The 26,818-nt window shown below is 44.7% G+C and overlaps 1 protein-coding gene across 3 annotated transcripts in view; it reads left to right on the forward strand.

Annotated features, from left to right (window-relative positions):
• Positions 1-2,392: 2,392 nt before the first annotated feature.
• The window catches only part of KIAA0930 (KIAA0930 ortholog), a 76,001-nt gene continuing 51,575 nt past the window's right edge, over positions 2,393-26,818 (forward strand). For 2 of the 3 annotated variants that reach the window (XR_011328764.1, XM_069806932.1), the window contains exon 1: positions 2,394-2,850. Coding sequence is in view for 2 of the 3 variants with exons in the window: in XM_069806932.1 (XP_069663033.1) it covers positions 2,706-2,850 (145 nt within the window). In the remaining variant the exon portion in view is untranslated. Of the gene's footprint in view, positions 2,851-26,818 lie in introns of all 3 variants that reach the window. The other variant, XM_069806933.1, reaches the window with a different exon arrangement.

Consider the following 26,818-nt stretch of genomic DNA (forward strand, 5'->3'; position numbering starts at 1 on the left):
CTATCTTCTGATCAAGAGCTGTGGTCTACTAGGAGGTGCGCTTGGCAGGCCTACAAGAAGAAAAACAACTGAGGATTGGGCCTGTTTTGGCAGAAGCCGGAGAAAACTGAATGTAGGGCTAGGAACTGAATAGGGGCAGGAGTACCATTTTGTTATGCAGAAGGCCTGGGTGGGGCAGCAGAAGGTTTGCTTAATTGCTTTTTTTAGAGAAAAGAGAACTATCAGATTTAACAATGGAAGAGGTGCTTAAGTCCTGTGAGCATATGTCCACACTTTCCATTGCTTTGTAAAAAACTAGATCTTTTACTAGCAAAATGCTTCGTCAACTTAAAATTTCTGTCATGTGTCCAATTCAGCATAGGGGCCTTCCATAGAAAATACTCTTGTCTGTACCCCTGTAGTGGGAAATCGGTATATGGTTGTAAATAGCATTCACCAGGTGTCTGATTGTTAGTTTATTGGCGTCAGAAGTTGACATGAAACTGAAATTGCAAACATGGTGTAAATGTATGCTATTTTGGAGAATGATCACACAGCGTTTGAAAACTTTTCTTTCTTATAAAGCTGTAGCAAAAAGCCCAGCTCTCAAATGATGTCAACTCAAGCCTTAAGTCCTCCGTCCCCTTCTCGCCTTTCTACCACCACCTTCAAGGCCTGTTGTTTCAAATAGGACTTCAGAGAGAAGAAAAGGCTGCATAAGCCTTACAACACTTTTAGGAACTGAGGAGAGCATAAAGTAATATTATAAACAAAAAAAATGTTGAGCAAATTATTGGCAGAAGAACTGGGCAGGCAGTTGTATTGCTATCTCCAGCTGTGGCTTAGTGAATCCTTAATTTATGAGCTGAGGAAGTTTTGGCCGTTGTTGGCATCTGCTGGGGGCAACCACCAACAGCAGCAGCAGGGCTTGGGGTCCAATCTCTGCAGCACAAGCTGACTTATTCCCTGAGATGACCCGTTCCTGATTTACGTTACACCGCACTAGCAAGATGTGCTAATGCTAAGAGGTGACCCGGCTCTTGGTAGACGCTTCAGGGGATGCCTTCAGTTGGGTTTTGTCCCCACAGTGCTGTACACGTACGGTTACAGCTGGCGGGGTACAGGCGAGCGAGAAGGAAGCAGTAGTTCGGGAGATTCGATGTCAGCGGGGCAGGCGGGAGAGCTCTGCTTGCCGTAGCAAGAGAAATCTGTGGGACAGAGTGAGAGGGAAGGATGGGGAAGAAGGTGTCCAGCAAACCTGACTGGAAACAAAAGATCTTCAGACGGAAGGGACGCAGGACTGGATGAGGGTCAAGCGTGTGGCTCCGCTCTCCCCGCAGACCCTGCCTGCAGGTGGATTTTCTTATCTTTCTGCTCGGCCTTGCGGGGTTACAGACCACCTGAAACACTGTTCTGCGTTTTCCGGTCAGCCACGCTTGGTTCTTCCCACAGGAAAAGGTATTTTTCACCAGTGTAGCACACGAAGAACAGTACTTGTGGGTGGGAACATGGGGGTGATACTGAAAAGCCGGTCGAAGAAACTCTCTAAGACTCGTTTTGGAGTTTTAGAAAGCAGGCATTCTTTATTGCAGCGCTGGATGCACGGGGGATAGTTCCACCTAGCGTGCATACCACAGCTTTAGCACAAACAGGTTATATAGAATAACTAATTGCATATTAATCAGATTAGTATACATATACATAAAAATGATTGCAACTGATTATTGTAGTACTGCCTACATCCGATCATGTGCGATGAAGGATCCATTTGAGTCGAAGGGCTGCTTTTGCGACCACCGACCCATTGAAGTTCTTGCTGGCTGTCCTTGAAGTCTTTATTCTTGTCCTTGTTCTTTGACCTTGAAGCTTAACGCAGCTTCGATCACACGTGGTCAGTTTTAACATTGTTCTCATCTAGCGTACAGGAACATCTAGTCGTAAGAGCAAAGAACTGTAAAACTTGGGAGTACCTACCTCTGCTAGTTAATTGCTTGGCTGTACTTTTGCCTATTGTTTCAATCATAGTGTTAGTATAAGATTTCTAATAATTATTTACCAAATCTCACTTTTACAGTCACCTAGCAGCAAACCAGTTTCCACGCCTGGTACAAAATACTAAAACCATCCAGATATTTAGACGTGCCGTACAGAATGTATGGAAACATGCTATCAGGGGAGCGAGCGGGGGGTTCCCCCCGGGTGAGAGGCCTCTTGCTAACGTCCTCGGCCCACTAACTCATCGCTGGTACCATACTGGTTTTTCTTTCTCTGTTTTCTAGCTTCCAGAGGAAAGTTTTTTTTCTTCCTAAACGCTGCTGGGGAACGACGGCGCGCCCGCCGCGGGGGCGGGGCCGCCGCCGCCCCGCCCCCGCCCCGCCCAAAGGCGGGGCGGGGCGGGGAGGCGGCGGCCCCGCCCCCACGGCTGCCGTAGCAGGAGGCGGCGGCGCGCAGCCGGGCAGCGCCGGTAGCGAGCGATGGCGGCGTCCCGGGGGGCTGCTGGCGACGCCCGGGAAACTTTCTGAGGGGGAACCGAGGAGGGTTCGCTCCCCTGCGGCCGTAGCCGGGAGGAAGGAAGCGGGTCCCGGAGGGTTTCTCGTCGTTGCGGCTTCCCCCCCACCCCCCCGGCTCCGCCCGCCGCTGCCGGGTAGAGCCGTGCGGGCGGCGGGGGCGGCAGCGCCGGTCGCGGGGCGGCCTGACATGAGATCATCGCCGGCGGCGGCGGCGGCATGGCCTCTGCCAGGAGCGGCGGGCGCGCCGGGCCGAGGGACGAGGAAGCCAACGGCGACCTGGACCGCTCCCTGCAGCAGATGCTGCGGGCGATAGCGGAGGAGCGGAGCCGCGCCGGCCTCCGCCAGGAGATCAGCGGCCTCGGTGAGTCGGGCCGGGCGGGGAGCGAGCGCGGCGGCCCGGGGGGGGGGGAACGGGGAGCCCCCCCGTCCCCGGCGGCCCCTCCGCGGCCGCGGGCTGGCTCGGTGCGTCCCGGTTCCGCCGCGGGCAGCCGGCGGCGGTGGCCTGGAAACCTGTTGGGTGGCGGCGGGCCGCGGTGCTGCGGCGGGGATGGGCCCTTCTTCCTTCCGAAGTCCCCCCGAGCCGGAGGGAGCGGCGGGCTGGCTGCTCCATTGTCTGCAGTGCCCTTGGAGAAAAACGGTCCGAAGGCACTACGCGCCTCAGCCGGTAGATACCGATACGTATTTAAGCACGAACTACGTGTCACCCGTTTTGGAATACAAACGCAACACATCTTTTGTTACTCTTCCCAGTGCGTACGATCGAACGGCTCTCAAACGATCTCTGTGGGGTTTTTTCCCTCTCCTGAGTCAGACACCTCCCTTCTCGGAGTAAATGACTTCGCACCGCTTGCCACAGTCTAGCAAGCTCGTAATGTCGCAGCTCTTGGTGGTCAGTTCATTTTTTTAATCGCGGAGGTTTTCTTTAGCTTTCTGGCTATCTTGTTTATTTGCATCCTGATTGATGCAAATTTTACATGACACGTCTTTATTTACCTTTTGGCAAAGCTTGCGCGTTGCAAAATAAAAGTTTGAAGTTGAGATTCAGTTGACTTCAGGCAACAGAGTGGTACAACAGCTCCCTTAACCAAAATCCTTCATGTCAGGAAACTCTTCTGGCTAGGCTAATGAATAGAAGTAATTCATTTTTATGTGCGACAGTAGAGGTCATAGAAGTTTTTGATGTGAGGAATGGTTTCTACCTTATTCGGAACTTTTGTATGTCTGGGACTGGACCCGTGTTCTAAGGGGATAAGTGCCCAGAAGTCCTCGCAGGGTCAGGGCTTTAAATCATGAACACCGATGTGCAATACTTCTCTCGTTTCTTCCATGTGGCCTTTATTAATGGCTCCTCTTCCTGAACTCATTTATAAGGTCCCAAAAGTCTCCATTTCTGAGTCTTCCTTAAAAACTCAGAATGAGTTTTATTGGAGTTTTTCTGGCTTTGTGATGTGGATTGGCATGGGAAATCTCTCCGGTTCTCTGTCTGACCTTTAGCTATCAGTTTGTCTGCCAGTGCTTTACTGTGGTCTCCCCAGGAAGGAATGAGCTCTCCCTTCTTTATTTTTGCCTTGCACGTAATGAAAGCTTGTGCAAACAAAGAGAAATGATGAGTCTTGTTTCTTTGTGCTTTTTTTCCGATGGAATCGGATCTCTAGGCTTTACTGCAGTGTAAAAATGTTACAGGGCCAAATAAAGTGTTGTGGCAAAGAAACTGTAAACAAAACAGGACCCCCCCCCCCCAAATCTAAATGCCTGTGAAATCGCATCCATTGAAAAGCCGTTGTCAGTTCATGTTTGGCCATATCATGTTTGGATGAAAATAAAGACTCACAGAAATAGAAATACCACCACTGCTTTCCTTTACTGAAATTGGAAAAGGGAAAAACTGGTTGCTGGTAAGAATGTAGGAATGTTTCCTCTCTGGGTGTATTTGAACACACATATCCACAATAGCTCATCATGAGAAGTCCTGCCGTGTGACTCTGGGGTAATCACACAAGTAATAGGACAGTATTGCACCTCTCTTCTGTACGAGATGAAGACCTGAAAGGAAAACCTCAGGAGAACTGTTTAGCTTGTTGCACTGAGGGGCTGATCCTGGCTGTGGAGATTTGCCTGTATGTGCCTGTACCTGTGTGGAAATAGGTTATATGTCACCACAGGAGTGCCTCGGATGTTCAGTTTTTACATCCAGGGAAAGGAGCTGAACTTTTAGCTGAAAACACTGCAGTTTGCCAAGCCATTATGCCTTTCCCACGAGTGCAATGTCCTGCAGGAGGAGAAGTGCCATAGATCTCCCTGCCCTGGGCAGCTGCGGGTGTGATGGACCTTCGGCTGTGGTGGTTGTGGGACGTTGTGGTGATTTTAATGCAGGGAGAATCTGTTCTACAGTGGCTATTTCTGAGCGCAGTTGCTGAATATCAGTTCCTGCTGGCACTCCCCTCGCTAATCCCCATGGACTGCAGAGTCACAAAGTGGGACCCCTCTAAGGATTAGAGGTTGCAGACTCGGGTTGCCGTAAGGACATTTAAATTGTCACAGCATCTGACCAGCTCTTTTAAATCTATACGTGTTACTACTTAAAGTTTGGGAGGAACATGCTGGGAAGCTTCCTTAAGGCCTAGGAGACAGATAATCTCTCTGTGCTATAAATCTCCACTTTCGTATATTGACGGATTTTCCAAGATCTCCATTTTATTGTGTGCTGGATGTTACCTGATATATAACATTGTCACTCCCAGTGAATGAGTGCTCTTTTCCCTGTTCTGTGATTTATTACTGGGGACGTAAATAGTTTAAATACTTCTTTTAGGAAAAACACTGAGCTTTTGCAGTGGTGCTCAACAGAGATTGTAGATGAACAGAAGGTTATCGGGTGTAATCCTATGGCTTAAATTTATGCATGTCTGGACTGCACTAGCAAATGCTGTTGCAGGGCGTGCAACGCAGTCGGTATGGCCTGGGCTATTCTGGAATATGCTGGGCACCAGCAGCACAGCAGATGTAAAGGCTTCTCCTTGAGTTCAGTACTCATGAAAGTAGTCACAGCCCCGTATGGGTTCAGGTGGCTAACACAGAGGTTTTGTCTGCTCTTTGTGCCTGGGTTCTGTTATTCAAAACAGTCCCAATGATCCAACCTGTGGCATATCACCCGCTGGGCTGCAGGAGGAGCATACCCACAGCTGGTTTTATATTAGTGGTGTTTCTTTCTGTAGGGGCCAAATCCTTTTCAGCTGTGTTGGTGGGTTAAAGGTGTTGCGAGTTTCTCTGAGTTCTCTTAAAATCAGCTGGCAAAGACTTTGACCATGTTAAATTCTGGGTTTTCCCTGAGTGGTGTTAACCTCTCAACAATAAAATGGGACTGGCTGGGTTGAGCCCCTACTCCCCAGCCTAAGGAGGAAATTGCTGTTTTTGCTGACACTGGGTTTTGGTGAGAGGAATTGCTTTATTTCAGGAATATCACATGAGCATTCGGACAAGTTTTGTCCAAAAGTGTAAATCCCCTTGCATGGGATTTCTCATATTGTCCTGTTTGTGTAATGTAGAAAATACAGCAAATCTGACATTGCACTTCAAAATAATGACTCATGCGTGACTCCTTACCAAGCTGCCTAGGGGGAAGGATGATGCCTCTCTGAGAAGAAGTCGTGGCTGGATGTTAGTGTCATGCAGTTGTGCTGAGTATTACGCTTGTGTTGTGCACAAAGCTCACTCCGAAATGCCATTTGTTAGAACATTTCTCTGGCAAAATAGTTCTCCTTCTGGGGGAATGGCAGGCTTGCTGTATGTCTCCTCAGTCAGGCTGTGCGTAAGTCTCTGAAGTTACCTTTTTGGCAAAGCTCTGAACTGGGAGAGTTTTATTTTTGGTTGTGCTCGAAACTACTGTGTAATGTTGTCAGATGCTTAATTACCCTGTGTCCTTCTGTCCTCCAGTGACAAATTGCCCTGCCTTTAGTGTAGCACAGTGTTCTTGGGTGGAGGTGTGACTTTGTGCCTACTGGAACTTACAGTGAGTGAGAAAAAATAAATAGGTAGGTTTGAATAATGTCTCGAACCGTGGCTGACGGGTAATGGAGATGCGTAGCCGGGCAGAAGGCGGAGAAGTCGTAAGGATGCTGAGAAGCAGGTGGCTGCCCCGTGGGCTGCGGGAATCCGGGAGTAAAGGAGCAGTTGAAAACTGGTGCCACCAGGCACTGGAGGTCTGTGGTGGTGGTGGTCGTCCTCACGGGTGCTGTGGAGAGGCCGGACCCTGCAGAAGGTCCAACGGTCTTATCAGTAGTTAAGTGTTTCTTCTGTCTGGTTTCCTGGCAGTAGAGGTATTCTCGTATTTGACCGAGTGTTGGCGGGAGGGGGGCAGAGGAGGGTGTACTCGGCGTGGGGACGGCAGAAGGAGGAACGTTCATCCTCGAAGTCTGAGGATCGCTTGGACTTGTTCAGCAGCAGTGCACCTCAGGGCTTGTCATGTGAGTGAAGACAGGGGGATGATTCATATGCCGAATCATCTTGATGAATAAATCCTGGAAATAAATAGGGCTCTAGCCTTCCCGGGAGAAGGAAAGGTGAGGTGGTATACAGTAAGTGCTCGTGCATATGAGTGTTATGAAAATATGATGGAAAAGTAAAGACCCAAGTGAGAAAATATGGGTAGAAGGTTGAAGACGTTTTTGGAAAGCAAAAGAGGTTAAAATGAAGAATCAAAAAGAAGAATGAATAATTTGGATTTGAAAGCACTAAATTGAGGCCTTAACTCTATCATAGTATAATAACTTTTATTAAATTACAGTATTCAAGAAGGATATATGTGCTTCTGAAACTTTGAAGAAAATGTAGCCACTGAGTAGGTGGAAGTGTCTGCTGAGAATTTGCTGCAGTACAGAACTGGTTTGACAGGAGTAGCTTTCTTGCAGAAACAAAACATTCATTCATGGTTCTTCCTGGAGTTAGTTCAGTGAGTTGTCCAGTCAAAGGTGAGAAACTACAAAAGCTGGGAAGCTTTGTTTTCTTTTGATATATGAATAACAATAAGGTATGAAAATTACATCTGTCCTAACAAAAACTTGAGGGACATTTACAACCAAATTCACTAACTATGGGTAGCGCTCCCTGTAATAAGTTGGTTTAATATACAAATAGGTTGATATATTTACTTTCTTTTCATTGAACACATTTAGAAGGATTTAATTTGAGTTTAAAATATGGTTTTTGTTACTTGTACCTTAATATTTGTACAAATACTGAAGAGAAAAAAATACTAATGTAAGTAACTTATAAATAGTAAAATAAAAAAAAAAGTGTTTATAGAGTAGCTTCTTAATCAGTTAAAAAAAAAAAAAAAAAAAATCCCCAAAATCACAGTGTTCCAGCCAGGAAGAATCTGTATTTCTTTCCAGGAAAGGCTTTACAAAGTACAAATGCAAAGCAAGATCAGAACAGATTATTTAAATCGGAGTTAAAGTAGGTACTTTGAAGTCAATGTGATTTAACCAGCTCACCCTGCGTATTGAACCTCAGATTTGTGTTGGGGAAAGATGAGCAAATAGCAAAGAAATTCCAGTGTAAAAATGGGTATAATGTGATTATTTCTTTTATTTAGAGGTAGAAGGGGAAGATGACTTTAAAGCTGCTTTTTTTTGCCTGGCATAGAAAACTGTGTGGGAGCAATTTCTGAAATCAGGCGTGCGTGTAGACGTTTGTGCATAGTTGAGTGCTTGGATAGGGTGGTGTAGGAGAAACCACACGTGTAGGGGAAACCACAGCTGGAGCCGACTCTGAGACCGAGTGGGTTTGACGATGGGATGGGAACGTGTCTCTGCTTGTCCGGCAGCCCTGTGTGCAGGACCGGTGGGGCGAGGGATGTGCTCGCCAGGTCCTGTCAAGGATCTCTCTTGCTTTCTATCCCAGCAAGGCTCAGGGGCGAGGAGCCAGGCTGGCCGCGCTGGAAAAGAGAGCGTGGGAGAGAGGAGCTTGTGGTGCTGGTCTGGGACGAGCCTCAGCAAATAGTCCTCGTGCGAGGAGTACTGATTGTACTCCGGGGATATCAGACTCGGGCAAGTCCCATGGAGGGTAGTTTTGGATACCTGGATCAGGGCTGGAGCGGGTAATTTTAAAACGAGGGTGCAGTGCCAATTTTTAAGGTAATGTCTCATGCTGTAATGCATCAGTGAGGACAAAGTAGTTGAAGGCGACTGTTGGGAAATTTCTTTTCTGGCAGGGCAGTGCTAGGTGGCATGCTTTTTGGTGATGAGATTTCGTTCTGTTGGTGTCACGGAGCGCAAGAGGGGCTCTGATTTTGCTGTGGTGTGTGTCTGTGCTGCGGTGGTGGGGACTGAGAGGGGGACAGATGAGAGAATCTCACACTGGGACTGGGAGACCTTGTGATGTTGGGATAGGATTGTGTAGGATTATAGACAGAGACAAATAATGATCTTTTAAGGCTGAAGAGAAAATAACTGATGTCAGAAGGAGTATTGTTCTTGTGCCCTAGGATCCCATCCTGCCACTTCTGCAGTCAAGCACCGGATATTTCGGAATATCTGTGTAAGATCAAGTCGTGGACAATGGCATTCTGGGGTAAACTCTAGGGCTGCAGCCCTCTGGGGTAAATACTTTTTTTTTTTTTATGGTGGTTCATTTAAAATTCCATTTTCATTGTTTATTAGAACCTTGTTCATACTGTTGTCACTAATGGCCTGTCAGGTTTTCCATTACACATCAGTGTTTCAGGGGATTTGTAATTTGGCTAGGAAGGTTAGCTTCTGTCAGGAGCTTGACAGACATCATCCCAGATCAATAATATAATGTGGTCTTTTTTTTATTACAGCTTTTACATATTTTTTGAGCAGTTGGTTTATTAGTTTATTCTTTCTCTTTCATGGAGATGAAGGTTTATGGGATTCTCGTGTCCTGCTCAAGAGTATCTGCGTTCAAATTATAAGAGTGAGACTGCAGATGGTGAAGGAAGGAGGCCAGATTCTTTAAAAAACAACCACCTCCTGCCTTGCCCCGCCCCCCCCCCAAAAAAACCCCAAACCCCACCCCAACAAAAAAAAACCCAAATACCCTTCAGAACATTGTTGCCCCAACTAAGTGGTTTAGTTTTTAAAATGAGGCATGCCGCTGTTAATTTTTGGATGCTAGCAGAAGTTGCTGGATGTCCCATTTTTTGGAAATGAGTCCCTCAGAGCTGAATTATGAATCTGTAAGCCTGACAATGGGAATAGTCAGGGTATTTTAAACCACCCATTTCTTATATATGTAATACTGTAGTTCTAACTGATACCTTAACTGTTTGGTTTTGTTCTTCTAGTAGTATACTCTCCAAATCTTCAATAGGGTACTAGTCGCAGATCCACTTTGAAGTCTGGGTTCTGTTTTGAACTTTAAAGTGAATGGGAGGTCTGTCTTGGGGATTAAAATACAGCTTACCTTTACAGTTCAGGATGGATCTTCTAAGGATTTAACAGTATATCCGGTTGGATTCTTTCCAAATAAATGGAAAATTTAATTTCCCAAAGCATGAAGTGTGTTTGGTCTCCCCTCTCATCGTCTGTGTCCAGGATGCTGATCAATAGAAAAAGCTCAGAGGATGCAGACTTTTCAACAGTTGAAATACACTGTGTCTTATGTTCTGGCCACATTTCAGGAAAAACAAAAAACCCGTGCAATTAAATAGTTAGTAATGATTGTTGCCTCTACTTATCCTTGTAAATGGGTTAAGTAGGATCAGGGTAGCCGCTCACTGACATTGAAAGTATTGCTATGAAGTGAGTGATAAGGTGTAAAGGTGAAAGTCTGTGCAAAATCAGTTTGTGGTCTCAGGAGCCCACTGAATAGTGAAGCTACTTTCTTCCCGTCGGTATTCAAAAGGACGTGAAGCAAACTGCTTTTGGTCTGTTTGCAGCCCCTTGTGCTAAACAGGGTGAATGTCAGAGAATCAAGGTTGCTCTTTTTTTGTGTGTGTGATCTCAGAGAATGTATTGATTACTTTTCTTGATGCGGGAAATAAAATGCAGTCGGAATGCAGAAACACCAGATACAGCATCACGCTGCTCCTGTAGAGACGTTGGGTAACCTGGGCACACTTCAACAGCAGTTCTGCTGGCTGAAGTCAATCAGATGCAGCAACAGCCCTAAGTAATTTTTTTTTCTCTGAGTTCTTACTGTTTAAGGCATGAATATTACATGTAAGGTTTTATAGGGTTTTCTGCAATGCCATTTTAGAAACAAGGCTTTAAAACTGAAATTCCTGTTATTTTGGTCTGCCTGGTCTGTAGTACTGAGTGTGTGCTAGGGCTATGCAGAAGTTGAACCCTGAAAACAATAATATTCTTTACGTTCCTTCTCTGGGGGTTCCTTAAACAAGTTTCATTACAGGTTTCAAAGTTAAGTCCCTTTGAGGTGAATGTATTATTTTGCAGGCAGATAGCGTGTTGTGACATGAAGAGCGATTCCTTTTGGGGCCGTGTCCTTCCTGCCGCTGCAGAATGAGGAAACGGCTACTGGAGCTGGCGTTTAGGCTGTATCTGGTGTTTCAAAATAGTCTTTGCATAATAATTTGCTTTCTTACAACTGGATCTATCGGAAAGCATAGTGCAGAGCAGGCAATCAGTAGTCCTTCACACGAGGACCAATTTTGAAACATTCCAGGGTGTTTCCAAGTATAACGGTGTGCTCGATGTTCAGAAGTGCGTTTGAGGCCACCTAATCTGTTGTACTGTCGGGTTTCCCTGGTGGGAAATTCCATCGTTGGACTTACTGTCTCTCCCCTTTAACCAGGATGTGCTCAGAGGGTCGGTCTAAGGCTGCCCCGGGTTTGGGTGATGAAAATCTTTATGGCTCGATAGCGACCTAGCTTTTTGTAAGCTACCACGCAGAGGAGAGAGGCCCTGTATCGGTAATTGCCAGAGGCTGCCTCCATGCCTGGATTCTCAGTTTCGGGAAGTTTGCATTAGGCATCGCTACGGCTTTATTGATGCGTTGGGGCTGCAGCATGTAGGGTCTTCTATAGGAAGATTGGCAGCACTTAGCCTTTGAACACTTGGGTGGTGTTTCCCTTGATCAAATGGGCGTGGAAGATGTATTACTTCTGATTATTTATATCTGGAAGTAATATAGATTGGTTTAGCTCCAATCTCTGTTCGCATGTCTAACTACCAAGCTTGGCTAAAAAGAAGTGGGTTGGGAGTTCTTGGTTCCGCCTCACAGGGCTCCATGGGATCAGCAGAACTTGAGAAATGGATTAAAATGCCAATAAAGCTTGAGCTATCTTTGCACTATGAAGAATTTGATTTAATTGCCTGGAGATGCTGAAACATCATCAAGGTGAGGGAAGTGTTTTGAAATGCATTTACAGTATTCTGCTAAGAGCTGTGAAAGATTTCACCAGAAATTTATTCCTCTGCTTTTTCAGAGAACAAATACAGGAGTTCTTGAATGTTAAACAACGTTGTATCTTCAATAAGGAGTATGTTTACTTACCTGCCTTAAAGGACCTTGAGAGGTGGACTTTAAATTTCTGTAAAACTCAGCACTCCATAATAATGGAGGTGTTTAGTGTGATTTAAGTAATCAGTCTTGAGGGGATGAGTTTATTGCCTCATAAGGGTCACTTCTACTTATTGCCTGAGCTCATCTTTTCAGAAACAAAGCAGCAAGCTCATTGCTTGGAGATAAAGCTCTGTGTAAGCCCAGTGGCTTCCTGAATAATCACGATCCAGCTTTTTATATACTTCACAGGAATGCTTAACTACTTTTTTTTTTTTTCTTCTTGGTTTTAATGAGAAGTTTAATTCTGTGTAAATAATGAAGATCTGAATGGATGACCTGTGTTATTCATAACAAGGGTGACTAAACTCTAGTCAAAGTGTCATGTGAATTGTTAGTAGGCCATGTTTTACGTGAGTAAAGGGGAACTAATTTCATCCTCTGATATTACAAGCATAGATTACACTATGCTGTGTTTGTTGGTCAGACTTGTCAGATTCATACTAGATTGTGTTTCATAAACAGCTTTTATTTCAGTTAAAAAAGGAACAGAAATGTAAAGGTGTACATGAGGTGCTTTGGGAATGCAGGTGCTTCAAAAATGTTCCAGGATTGGAATGATGATTGTGAAACTTTTCACTTTCTTCTGTTCAACAACTGTTAGGCTAACTCATTTGTTTATATATATATATACACACGTGTATATAAATTTGATTCAATGCATTGATCCTATGACAAGATAAAAATAACTTTTTTATGGAAGAATGATGCCTTCAGTACTTGTTCCATGTTTGAGTGCACCTAGTTGCTCCTAGAAGCCAATGGAGAAAAAGTGGTTGTGAGCCTACCATGAAAAAGTAAAAAAGCAGGCAAAGTGTAAGATTCCAAGCACGCTGTTTGCCACTTTTAAAATGTTGCTGTTTTGCATTTATTTCTAAAATAACGTTTCTAGGTATCCCCAATACAAAGAGATTAAAAAGTTTGGACTTGCTTGGTATCCTGTCTTGAAGCTCGCTCTAATGTTTTGCTCTGAGGCTTTATGATTTGGCTTTTGCAGATGGTACTAACGATGCAGGCGTTGCACCCTGGGCAGGCTGGTGTTCGTTTCTGGAAGCTGTGCGATCCTCTGCACCAGGGGCAGACCGCTCCTTCCTGCGGCGTGGCCAGGAGCACCACCTTCAGCTAGTGAGATTTTACTGCCGTGAAACTTTTTACAAGAGTTGCCAGGGGGTAGAAGACTGTCATCCATCTGATGCTTGCTTGAGACTTTGAGTCCTTAGTCGACCTGAGGTTTTATCATTTGTAGTTCTTTTTACTGGATGTTTCTGGCACTACAGGTGGAGGGGAAGGAATGAGTCCCTCTCTAAACTGGAACACAGCTGAGTCTATAACCCTGCGTGCAAGCACTGAGGAGGGATATACCAACCATTAATGCTGAACTTCAGAGGTCTGGATTTAGTGGCTGCTCTTCTGTGGGTTTGTTTTGTGATTTTGGGCAAGTCGCTGGCACTCTTTGCACCCGTGTTCCCCATCTGGTATTGGGAAATAATAAGCCGTTGCCTCAGAGGGAAAACTCTCCTATGGTTGACAACTCTACTAATATCTTGGGGACAAAGGGTGAGTGGGAGCTGAGAGCTCCCTCTGTAAGCAGCATCCCAGAGGAGTGGAATAGCCTAGCCACAGTGGAGCGCATGAGGGAGAGCGTGGGTTCGTCCAGCGTGGACTGTCCTCTTCAGTCCTGAGCTCGTTGGTTTGGCAGAAGGATTGAGCAAATGAGAATAGCAAGGAAAGCAGAAGACTGACAGTTCATATATTGCAGTGTTAAGTGACTTCATGGCTTTGTTCCCTGTCTGAACAAAAACAATGCCTGTAAATAACATAAATTTTGCTTTATTAACAAAAACCATAAACACAGTGTTGTCTATGGGTTTTTTTGGGTGAAAACTTGAATTCTGAGGTCCTTTCCAACTTGAATTATTCTGTGTACCTGCCAGAGATGAAGAAAACTCCAGGTTCAAATTTTTCATCCTGCATTGTTCTGACTGGGGCAAAAGGGGGAAATCAAGCATAGACATGTCCTTCCTCTTTCTACTTCCCTAGCAAGAAACTTCAAAAGGAATCATACATGTTTCTTCTTCAGCAAAATCGTATGAAAAATGCAGCAATTAAAAGTGTAATGCTTACCTTATACTTGTTTGTTACTATCTCTTAAATCTGAGGTTGAGGGCATTTTCTAAAATTCACAGAATACAAAAGGACGGAGGGGAAATCAGAGTTTCTGTGACTGTATCTGAAGCCTTTATATGTCTCTTCAAATGTAAGATCTATGCTTCAGTGCTTTGGGTGATTGAATGGAAGAATATTAAGATTTATATTCTTTACTTCAAAACTCTAGTGGCAACATCAAAAGGTAGCAAACTATGTAATCAAAATCACAGGGGAGGGTGTTGGTAAGCCCAATGGTGGGGAAAAGCAGAAGAAGACATTGCCTTCTTGTGCTTTTGCTGAGGAATTTTCTAAATAAGACCTTTCTTTCTCAACTCACATGTTCCTACTTGAGACCTTGTAACTGTCATAAGATAGAGGTAGTGATTTCTCAACAGATAAAGGTTGTGACTGTTTCTGTTTTTATAAACTGTATTTCATAATGATTTTTTTTAGTCTGGAGAGAATGGCTGGTTGAGGGTGATGTGGTGTGTGGGAGAGAGGCCCCGGGAGGGAGGTGAGGGAGGGCAGAAGAAATAGAGCTGAAGTGTCAAGCTATAGCCACATTGCAGGTTGGAGGCAAAAAGCTAGGAAGCCTCTTAAATATTTATTCCATTATCATGTTCCCTGGGCCACTTCACTGCAGTGCAAGCCTTCCAGATCTGTAGGGATTCACAGCTGTGCAAGTCTCTCCTTTGGAGGAGAAATTGAAGTAGTGATGCTGGTTACAAATGGAAAGGGATGGCCTGTTTTCAGCAGCTAACATGTTAATGGTAGGATAAACCTCCACTTCTTAAACCAAATAATGGCTTTGCAGTAGTTGCTGTGTGTCTTAAGGAGTAGGGTGCTGCTGGCTTTAGGGCAGTTGTTTTGGGTTATTTCTGACCGAAGTTAGTATGTCATGGATATTACTAAAATTCCTCCTTTTTTCTCCTCTTTTCTCTCTTAACCAATAATGACTGTTTCCCCAGAGAGCCAGCTTTTCTTGTTTTCAATTGTTCTGTTGTGGACTAAATTAAAATCTCGTGCTTTACTTGGGGCTGTCGAGGAACAATACCTTTCCTCACAGGTACAAGACGCCTGCAGCACAGAAGGCTGGTGTGCTGTCGAGGGGGCTGATGGTCTCCAGATCTGCAGTTTGGCAACCTACACGTGGTGCCTACAGGCTGGCCTTGGACTCGTTTTTTGCCCCTTTGATGGTTTCACAGTGAAGTGATAAGCTGTTAGAGGAAACATTTTTCTTCTAGTATGAATGTGGTTTGTTTAAAGAGGGGGCCTGCTTTTGCAGTGAGGGGAGGTTTCATTGGGGTGTATGTGAGTGGGCAGACACGGTTCGTTTTTATTTTTAGCTAAACAGCTATATTTGTTATCTTAGAAGCCTGGTTAATAATAATGGAAATGCTAAAGGCAGGGCTGCCTAATTAACTGAAGGAGCTAGGCACTGGCAAAGACATTCAGTTTGTTGGACATTAAGAACCACTTTGCTTTAGCCTGAAGACTTTAGAAAGCAACCCAAAGTGGGATTTCTAAAGGGCATGGTTTTTAAAGAGGTATGTCCTTCTGTAGATCAGTTGTCTTACGTATGCATGTCAAGCTGGATAACCAGTTGAGAGATGCAGTGTCAAACAGTTTGGGTTTTTTTAATAAAATCTTGGCCGCAACATGGGTGAAAGTGTTGGTTGTCAGCTTCTAAAAGCGAGTGGGTTTGTGGTCTAGAAGGCAAGTGAGAATTACGGCTTCCAGGGTGAAGTTGCCAAGTACTCATTCGGGAAGCTGCTGCCAGTGTTTCTACTTAGAACAAAGAAACTGAATTTGGAAAATACCAGTGTGTGATAGTAGGCATGTGCAGGAAATGGCTCTGCTTCTGTGCAAACTGCTGTTGTAATAACTACTCCTTCCTTCTGCCTTGACAGCATGATGCTAATTAGCAGCCCACAGCAAAGATAAGATGTTAGGGGAGGTACATACGTGAAAACATCAGTAACAGCCACACTCGGTAGTTTTGTAAGGCTGGAGTTCTTCCAAAACACAATTTGCTGGTTTTACCTGACCTACCACAATAGTGTCTCAGAGCTTTGACAGTGGTATTTATTAAGTGTGAAAATAGAGACACTGGATGTCATAAGTTTACAGACTAGCGGTCTTGGAACAGGGTGATTGCTTTGGCAGAGAACAAAAATAGCATGTATATTTAGTGTTGAAAATGCACGTTTGTCCTGTTACAGACAAGTTTCTGCACTCCAGCAGTGCCAGCATGCTTCATAAATTACCAAGTGATCTTCCCAGATTGGATTTAGGTCTTGGAAAGTTTGGGACTGTGGCTCGGTGATCCTGGAGGCAGCAGTAGGGAATGTGTAACCATTTGTCCCTCTTCCGCTGGGTTTAAAGTGATTGCATCCAGTGGAATTGAGGTTGCCTCTGTTAAGGGAGGATGGTTACAGCTGCACTAAATTCCCACAGTTACGTCAGTTAGGAAACACAGAAACTTTCTGCATTAGCTTCTTATGTGAAGGGTGTAACTAGGTGATTCCTCTGGTGTTATGCTAATGAATAAATTAAATCTGTTAAACTGGTGCTTCAGTCCCTCATGGAATTGCACATGGGTTTGAGCGAGGTTTGGGTGCAGGTTCTGGGGAACTGAACTACCATGTGCTACGAGAGGCTCAAGTACAGCAAAGTGGCTGATGACTGTTGGGTGAAAATGAGTTTATTATTTTTGTGCACTAGAGTTCAGTAGCAGATAACTGTATCCTGTCAATTGTGTTGACCCTTGCTATGATTCGATATATAAACTGGCAGATGCCTGTAAGATGCTGTCTCGATCTGGTATTTCATACCAAAATTCGTTGTATTTATTTCTCTTTAAATGTAACATCTAGGATTGCTCTGTCTTGGAAAATATTTCTCAAATTATTTATGGTTCAGTTTTAATTCCACTTTTTCAAAGTGGAAATCTGTAGATAGTGTGCAGTAGTTTATGCTTTTAAATCCTGTGGGCTTTGATTCAATGTTAAGTGTTAACTAAAATGATGGTTTCCACTGCATAAGTAGTAATAGAAGAGAGAAGACTGACAGGAAGAGGCGTGAACTTTTAAGATTATGTTTTACAATTATTTTTTTTCTAGAGGAGGCTGTGTATTTTCAGTCATGTTGATACGCAGCAATCTTCTGCAGTGGGAGAAGAACAAGTGGAAATGGAGAATTGAAACAAATATGGATGAGAGAAAGTAAGGTCTCCTGCACCTTTCTCTTCTGAGTAATACAGAAACCATCCCAAGGAAAATAAAGGAGAAAACCACAGTGCCCCGGGTCCGAGTACTGAGACTTCTTGATGCTTTTGTATGAGCAAACAGTTGTTTTCCTTCAACATCCTCATTACTGCATGAAATGAAGTAACAAATAAGCAAGTGTGTTTTTCTTTTTTTTTCTTTTTTTTTTTCCTTTTTTTTTCTTTTTTTTTTTTCCTCAGGATGAGAGGAATCAAAAAAGGGTCCAAATTTGAGGAAGCTCTAAAACCCTAGCCAAACTTTGTGGCTAGTGTTCAAACTCAGGAGTGTTCAGTTATACCTTTATTTGTCACTTTTAGTGGTCTTTCAAAACACTGCACAAAGATTTATATGTCCATTGCATTTTGGCAGCCAGCATCAAATGTATTGCAGCACTGTAATAGATGATATTATGTGGCTGTCATGTAAAAATAAGCATTCACCTGAATGTTTGTGTTGCTAAGTACAGGTATTCATATGCTTAGAATATACTTCAGCATGAGTTGCAGGATTGACTGAGTTGTTCTCTTCACATGACTTCCACAAAAATGTTTTGAGGAGTTTGACTTGGATAATACATGAACCTCTACAGAGGTCATTGGGCGTTCCTCTTGGTGGGAGAAAACAAAGTGAAAACAAATATGATAAAGGTGATAAAAGTGGCAGGTGGTATGTGAAGTTTACAAAGCAGAAATCAGTGTGTTCCAGAAACTGAGATTTTCTGAGGTGATGAGAAGTACTTCATGAAAGCAGTTGAGGATGTAGTTAAGATGTGTTATTGGTATCTAAAATGGCGAGGTGAGTACTGGGCAGAAAAATCTTAGTTTAGTAAGAAAATAGGAAGCAAGAAAAACAACCCCAAAACTACGAGAGGGTGCTTACCAAATCTAGTGTTTGAACCACGGTATCCTTTCTCTCACAAGGTAAAAGCTCTTCATGGGAGTTGTTCGACTGGTTTTTAGCTGTTTTCTGTATAAGGAGGTGCTCAATTTGACCTAGAAAAAGCAATTCAGTCAGTGAAAGCATGGAGAGTTGGTTCATAGAGAGAGGACATGGATTTCCCGTGGGAACACATAACTCGGGTCTGGAATTAGAATAAGAGTGTCCAGGAAATGGTGCGGACCAGCAGAAGTAAAACTTACTGGGAAAGGGTATATGTGTCTGCTTACAGATCGAGGCCTTCGCTGGATCCCGGCTAAATGGGTCAGGCCATGGGTTCGCAGTGATGCTGGACCTGGAATTGTCCCAATGGGAAATCCGTGTCCTCTCTCTATCAACCAACTCTCCACATGAAAGAACTTCTCTGCGTTGTGTGTTGTTGTTCTTTCATTGTACATTACACATGTGCCTAAAGCCACACTCAGGATAACTTCTGTGAATCACTTCTCTCAATTGGGTGAGATTCAATAGAACAGAAGATAGTGGAAAAGGATGGTTTGAATTCAGAAACAGCTGTACAAGATCTTAAGAGTAAGGAGGGAAAGGAGAAACATGTTGTGTTGGTTGATTGCTCTTCAGTTCCAAGGGTGTTCCTCAGGTGGAATTGTTTCCATTGCTGATGCAGTGGGCTTTTATGGATTTAATCTTGGAAAATTAAAGCATATTAAATATTGAGCTTTCCTTTTTGTTAGGGCTCTTTTCCTGTGTTACAAATTGTTCATAAAGAGTATTCAAACCAAAGAGCTGTGGGCTGAATTTCCTTAATACAAAGCTGTGCAATTTCATACTATGGTTGTATTTTAAGTGTTGCCTGTGAGGGCTCTATTATACCCTCTCCTAGGCCTGTTCATGTGTCCTCTTGTACAAGAGCACATTTGAAATCTTGATCGTTGTTCCTGGCTGTGCATGAGGGTAGATTCTTTCTTCTAGTCATGCCAGAGCTCTGCAATGAGAAGATTTGAAGAGCAGGGAAGAAGAGGAGGTAGTTTTGTGGAAAAACATGTATGTGCCCCAAAACTGGTTGCATTAGAAACTCTGCCACTGGGTTTAGCTGATTTACAAACATTATGTTCACAGAGCAAGTTGGTATTACCTAGGTTTGGAGCTGTTCCATAATAGCTCCTCTGCTGAATGCAGGCAAAAGAGGAACTTGGGTGTTAGAAGTTTTGAGAATAGTTTTTTGCCATGGAATGATTCCATGGCACGTGCTCATCTTTAATACTGTAGACTTGAAGAGGTTCAAAGGAGGGCAGCAGACGTGCTATGGGGAAGGCTTCTGTACATGGGATGTTTTCCTGGTAGGCTAGGACTTCTCAACCTGGGAAAAGGATGCTTCAGGTCTTGTGTGTGATGGAGACTTGTAAAGTGGGAGGCATGAACACAGTATAGGCAGTAATTGCTCACTGTGTCTTCCTGTGAAGAAAGCCATTGCATAGAATTGTAAATTGGTAGGTAAAAAAACCCAACCCAAACCACCAAAACACACAATGTATGGTAAAAGCTGTGGGGTTCACTGTCACGGGCAGTTGTAGGTTGTAGAAGCTTACATGGGTCCAAGGGGAGCATGAGCAGGTGAGTAGAAAAGAGGTTCAGTGGGAGCTGCCACGTACACAGGTCTTTAGCACAGAATGCCGCTGACCTGCAGGTCACTGGGGCTGTGAGGGTGCTGAGGAGAGAGGTAATGTACTCCTGCCTTTGTCCTCTACTCCCTGTCTGTCTACATTGCCTACTGTTTAAAGCATGATACCGGGATAAACAACCTTTGGTCTTGACTCACAGTTCTTATGTGCTGGTTTTGTACTCCTTGGAACTGAAAGGAAAATGTTCTCCAAGTGATTTCATCATCAGGAATGCCCTGTACTAGCGTTTCGCTAGGTAATGGCTTAATACAGAAAGAATTGGAAATACTTCATCTTCAGTTTCATACTTTCAGTTCTCGGTTATCTGAATTTAGCTTTGTGCTGTTTCTATGCTGTTCTTGTAGTAACTCTGTGGAGTTACTGGATATATAACTTTGAATATTAAACCCAATGTAAGAAATTCTGCCACAGAATAATACCCCAGTGTTAATCCCAAGCAGCTAATGAGAGAAGAAAAAATAAGCTCTTTTGTGCCACTGTTTGTTTAATCAAGGTACTGGCATGGGGCTGGTTTAGGAAGAGATTAAGCTGCAATTTTGTGGTGTCTTGTCAGTACACCCAAAATGGGAGTTCTAGACAGTTGATGATGATTATGTTAATAACCAGTGTCTAAATAGATCTTTGGTATCTTAGAATCGTAGGATAGTTTGGGTTGGAAGGGACCTTTAAAAGCCATCTAGTCCAACCCCCCCTGCAGTGAGCAGGGACATCTTTCCTATGTTGCCATTGATGCTCTTAGGCTTATCTGTGCTTATGCTACTTTGGAGTCATAATCTACAAAACCGAGAGCATTTTTGACAAAGAATAGCTTAAAGCACGATTTTCTTTAACTACAAACAAAATATTTGGAGGAATTTTTTTTTTTTTCTATGAACTGATCTGTCTCCGTAAAAGGATGAAAATATTGCCTTATCCTGACAGATGGAATAGAGTCAAGCAGGGCTGCTAAGTGACTTACTCGACCCAAAAGTCAGTGACAGGGGGGAGACAACCCTCTTCTGGTGGTTTTTGACTTGGGCTTTTTTCTGGAATGCTAACTTTTTCAGTAAAATTCTGGATTCATATAAAGGGCAGCATAATGCCTTCTACCCCTCCGTTAATGTGTTTATGAGGTTTGTTTGAAGTTCATGAATTTATTTTTTCTTTTTTTGGTCAACTTTGCAAAAGTTGAATCTTCAGTAATGTTATGCAGGCAAGCCTGAAAGTGAGGACATCCAAGTTTTCATGCCTTCTGTACAAAACAGGATCATTTGGGAATGCTTCTTTTTGAACTTAGTCTCTAAATATATGAAAGAGCTCCTCCAAAATGGTCAGGTGCTGTGGTTGTAGCTATCTGACTCTGCTCCCCACTGTTTCATGTCCTCCTGACTGGACTCTCTTCTCTTATGATTTAGGTGTGCAGCAGTGTTGTGCCTTTTTTCCCCCCACTTTGCCACTGAGGAAGTGCTTACACTTTTGGGCCCCAAAATAAATGTTGAAAAAGACCCTTCAGTTGCTGAGTTGTTAAGCCCTGCTCTATGCTTTGCTCTCTACTTTGTGTTCCCTCCCTGGGGATGTTTGCAAGGCCAGAACCTCTTCTGGTTGCTTTTTTTTAATTCCTTGGGGCCTTTCCCAGGTGAGCTAGAGCCACCTCTTACACTTTTTTAAAGCCTGAAGTACTGTATTTTGTTGTTGAAAACCTGCTAAGGCCTTCCCTTTCCCAAAGTGAGTGCTGCAAATGGTGGAATTGGTACTTGTGTCTGAGGATTTTCTTTGCCCTGTGGCCTCCTTTTCCCTTTCTAAAAGCCTTTGAACTTAGTAGTAACATTGGGGCTGAAAAAAGTCCTTATATGCATTAACTGGTTGTATCTTTGATAGAAGTGCTATCACTGTGGTGTTATGCGCAGTATTAATGTACAGTATCTAGAAAGAATGCATGGTGTTATATTAATGAATCTAGAAGCTGTGGTCTGGTATTACTTCTGTCTAGATGCACAAAAAGGAGGCAGTTTCTGTTAGGAGGAGGAGGAGAAGAGATTAAACAGTAGGAGCTGCAGGAGAAGGTAGGTAAACAGATTGTCGGTTTTAGAGATGGTTGTAGGACAGCAAGACCAACTTCTTTAACTTAGTAAAAACATTATTCAAATATAAAAGGCAAAGTAACTCAAAAGACAGCACCTGACTTATGAGATGAATGTGGGAATTACTTTTCTAGTGATAAACACTTAAAATAATTATGACAACCTCTAAAAAAATTTGTTCTAGACGTGAGGATAATAGCTAGTTATACGTGGTAATAGTTATGTATAATTAGGTGCCTGGACTATATTTAAGCACTCTTATATAAAATCGGCAGAAAGTGGTAGAATAAACGTACTACCATTTTTCCTGTTCTTTGTACAAAGTATGTCTTTTGCAAAAGTCTGCAAGGGGAGGAGGTCAGTGCTTTCTCTGTATTTGGTAGGTCATTACTGATACTGTTAATAAATCAGAAATAACTGACAGGTCAACAATCTAAATATCTCCTTTCTGCTAGTGCGGTACTGAGTCAGGTGAAAGCAGCTTCACAGAGGAACCGCGCTCCGACCTCTCGGCATTGATTGTGTCTGCACTTCTCTTCCTGCTTGCCAGTGGCTAATTAGGAGGTAGAAAGAAAGAACCGAAATGTGTTACTGAAATACTATAATTACACTTATTAGGAAGTCTGTGTACATGTGTTAGATTAGCACTGGCTATCCTCGTCTTTAATTATTTGGTTTTGGTAATTCAGTTCTACAGCCAAGCTTCTTGTTAATCAAGGCAGATTGACACAAAACCCTGGTGTAACACTTGAGTACGGGAAGGCAACGGAGGGTAAGGATTTTGGCGTTCCTCTTCCTCGCCCGTAGCTGTCTCGGGGAGGGGATGGGGAGAAGCAGGGTGTGCGGCGGTCGAGCCGTCGGGGAGCTCCCCTGCAGAAGAGTCCCCCGTCGCCCTTGGGTAGCCGGGCTGGTTGTCGTCGTCCCCGGGCGCTTGGCAGGGGCTTCTCCGAAGGCTTATAGCAAGAGCCAGAACCGTCGCCGAAACAGCCCAAGGGATTCGACGGAGGATGGCAGCGCAGGGGACTGCGCGGCGTGACCTCGGACGGGAGGGGAAGGCAGTGCTGCTTTACCAAATCTCCCCGGGTTTGCTCCACGTGTTCGGATGCCGTAGCCAGCGGCGCCGAGGCGGGGATGGCTCGTGCGTGCCACGGCAGAGGAGGGATGCCGCCCGCCGGGTCCTTCCCTTGCCTCTGTACCGGTGAGGAAGGACGGGCTTTCGGGCAGTTTGGGCTTGCGGGCGCTTCGGGTTTCTTCTTCCAGGTGGACCCCGTGGCTCGCAGAGGTGAGCTCGAGCTTCGTCCTCGCCCCGCACCAGAGAGGGTCTTTGTTTCCGCGGCGCTTCTTCCGCGGGCAGACGTCGTCATGGGACCGACCTCCCTTCCCCGGCCAGACGTGGCTGGAACCGGCCCAGGGGTTCCGAAGGCGTCGGGGGCCACGGCGGGAGGAGAAGGGGCCGGCCGGGGACCTCGGCGGCGTCTCCGAGCGGCCTCGGCAGCCGTGCTGCGTAGGGAAGGGCAGGGGAACGGCCGCCCCGAGCCAGTCCGGTTCCAGCTCCCACCGGGGACTGGTGGGAAAGGAGAGAGGCCGCCGAGCTCTCAGTCGACCGGTTCCCCGTCCGTCTTGGAGGAGCGTGGGCAGATTGGCAAGGACGGCCGGCCACCCCTGGGGCAGAACTGGTGGAGGAGACTGGTGGCTCGGCTGCGCGGGTGGAACCAGCCCAGTAGAGCGAAGGCAGGTCCCCCCGTGGTGCGTGCGCCCCCGATGGCAAAGACGGCCCCCTCGGCGAAGGGAACACCTTTTGTGGAGCCTGTTTATTCTAGCTTCGATTTGTTTTCTCTTTGTCTAGTTTTTGAATGTATCTAATTTCACCTTTTAAAAAAAAAAAAAAGGCATTTTATTTGTTATGTGACATGAATAGAGAAACCCTTCTTTGCCAAGTGTGAAACTATTCTTGTGATACCTGTTGTACTCATCTGTTTGTTAAATAACCAATAAAAGAAATTTCTCGGCCAAAAGCCTGGCCAAATCTTTAAAATCAACGTGGTGGGGGGAAGGTGGCAGCCCATCTACTGAGAGCAGAGCTTTTTCCGATGCACTGTTGGGGAAGAGCTGTGAGAACAAAATGGTGGCAATAACCCTAGGTTGGTTTTAAAGGGAGTTGTTTTGTGAAAATCAGTCTTCAGGGAAGTCCAGCCTTATTTGTGGTGAATCAGTCACTGTCATGCACAAAACAAGAACTTTAGGACAGCACTCTGTTGTTGTTTTTAACTAATTTGCAGGTCTGCCTTTGGGCAACGCTTTGGGCCGCTGGCCATTTTACGTGATGGTTCTGAGTTGATGCGTACTGCTGCAGTAGTGGAGAAACGGCCCTTTAGTGATGAACTGGTAAAACGAACAAGTTGATGGTGGTGGGCAGAAGGATGGCAGCCCAGGCAGGGACCAGCAGCGTGGCAGCTCTTGGGCATGGTGTCTTTTGGAGGACCTTCCCCCAGCCTGGCCTGCCACAGCTTGTGCTTACGTTGGAGGTCTCTGGCCCAGACGTCGTGGGTCACCTCACCAGATAGACCCATGCACTGGGTCCGGCTCAGGTGGAGTTAATTTTCTTCATAGCAGCCTGCATGGTGCTGCGTTTCAGATTTGGGACTAAAATAAGAGTTTCCGATGTGCATTTCTACTTCAAAAGGTCTGTAAAATGTTACGCATCAGTTAAATGCAGTATTCCTGATGACCCAGTTTGCTTTGAGAGCTAGTGATTGAAATGGATATATATGGGTTAAAATCAACATGTGTGGGTTGAAATTGTTATTTTTACTTTTGAAAATGTACGGCTTTTTCATGCTTTGTGATACATCTAGAGATGCCACTAATGAGCATCCTTAGGATGGTGCTTGGCTTTCCTACCTCCTCTCTTACCTGAGGATAAAGTGTTCAGCGAGAATTGGGTGGCAAAGGGGAGGCGATGCGTTTTTCTGAAGTGTTTTGAGTGCAGATGATGATGGTAAATTTGCTTTAAACGCTTTTATAGAACCCTCCTGCTTGCTGCGTCATCTGTGTTTTCTGCAGTGATTTCATTCAATTGTTTATCAGCCTTTTAATGCGGCTTATCTCAGGTTTTGAAACAGTTTTGCCATTATCATTAAGAACATAAGCGTGCACGATACCTTGAACGCAGGGACAGAGAGGATTGGGAGCCTGAGGAGGAGAAGCTGTAGGTGGCAGATGACACCACATCATTCCCGTCTGGTGGGGCAGAGCCCTGGAAAATCTTGGGTGACAGGTGGATGCGTAGATCCGAGAGGAACGTGTGTGCTCAAACGTGCCAGTTTGTGTCCGTTCTTTGTGGAGTTTTGGGAGGCTGGGGGGTCTGGGAGGGACCTGGCAGGGCTTCCGATGTGATGTCTAGGGGATGCGTGAAAGAATCTGATCTCACAGAGGAGGAGGTGGGGGATGCTGAAAATCACCTGAAGGCTGAAGGAAAGGCAATTTCTACTTTTTCAGACACTTAGTCTTTATGCCTCTGGGTGGAGCAACATAAGAAAACCCTTTGAGTTCTTCAGTATCTGCTTCTTTGTAGTGATACCTTCTGCTGCTCTTCTTTCTGTTTACCTCCGTGAGGTTCTTTAGGCTCTGAAGCTAATGAAAAGGAGGAACGAAGCTCATCTTCCCAGACTCAAGTGGAGGACGGGGGGCTGATTGCTTTCTCGCTTTTGTTATGAGAGAGGGGACGGCTTCTTCCCATTCTAATTCTGTCCAGATAATTTGATTGGTATGAAGCCTCAAACTTGGTAAGAGGTCACTGACGCTGTGGGATGACTTTCTGAATTCGTAACTACACAGCTTTATAGCACAGTGTGTAGTTATGGATTTCCTTGAAATCAATACTTGCTTGACTGCACCCAGGTTACACATGCTTTTATGGATTTCTTGGCTCATCTACAGCTGTTTTCTGGATAAGCATTAAGCTAGAGAGCTCAGTTTTTCTTGCTGGGATAATATTGAATCTAACTATTTTATTAGCTTAGTGCCTTTAATTTGCTGTCTTTTCTATGAGCTGTAGAAGGCAGTTCTCCCCTGTAAGCACTACTTATCTGTGAGATTACTGGCTTGGGCTTCTAGAGAGCAAATACCTGGAATTAATGTGAAAAGACACGTAGTAGATGATCAGCAGACTCATGCTGAGAGGATTTGAGAGGCTGCCAGCCCCAGCTGTGTCCAGCCTGCTGCGTGCTGGAGATGACTGCCTCCATCGCAGAGGTTGCAGAATGGTCACTGGGTCTGTTCCTCAGGTGCTCACAGCCTGGCAGACTTAAAAAAAAAAACAAACAAAAAAACCAATGTTACTTTGTGTTAATACTCTGAACTACAGCTGCTGAGGTGCAAATTCAGCATCTGTTCTGCTGTCCCTGCTCCCAGGGCAGTAATTTATGGTGGAAGAAGGAACCATCAGCCACAGATGACAACCTTTGAATTTCTTCTGTAAGTGTATTTGGAGTCGCCTTGTGTGCATGTGTGGTGGAAAGGTGGTACTTCCACGTGTTGCCTCCTATCCCCAGGCTACTTGTGCTAGTGTTCAGGATTTGAACTTTAGTTCATCCCAGGAGAAAATCTGTGATTCAAATAGTGCACTAGGCTATTTTCAGTAAGTGCTGTGCTAGAGGAATGCTGTGGTTTTTCTTCCACTTTCCTTCGTTACACATTTTAGTCAAGAGATTCATCTAACTGTACAAAATTCTAAT

The sequence above is a fragment of the Haliaeetus albicilla genome, chromosome 19 (assembly GCF_947461875.1).
Source record: "Haliaeetus albicilla chromosome 19, bHalAlb1.1, whole genome shotgun sequence".
In the NCBI taxonomy this organism is placed as follows: domain Eukaryota; kingdom Metazoa; phylum Chordata; class Aves; order Accipitriformes; family Accipitridae; genus Haliaeetus; species Haliaeetus albicilla.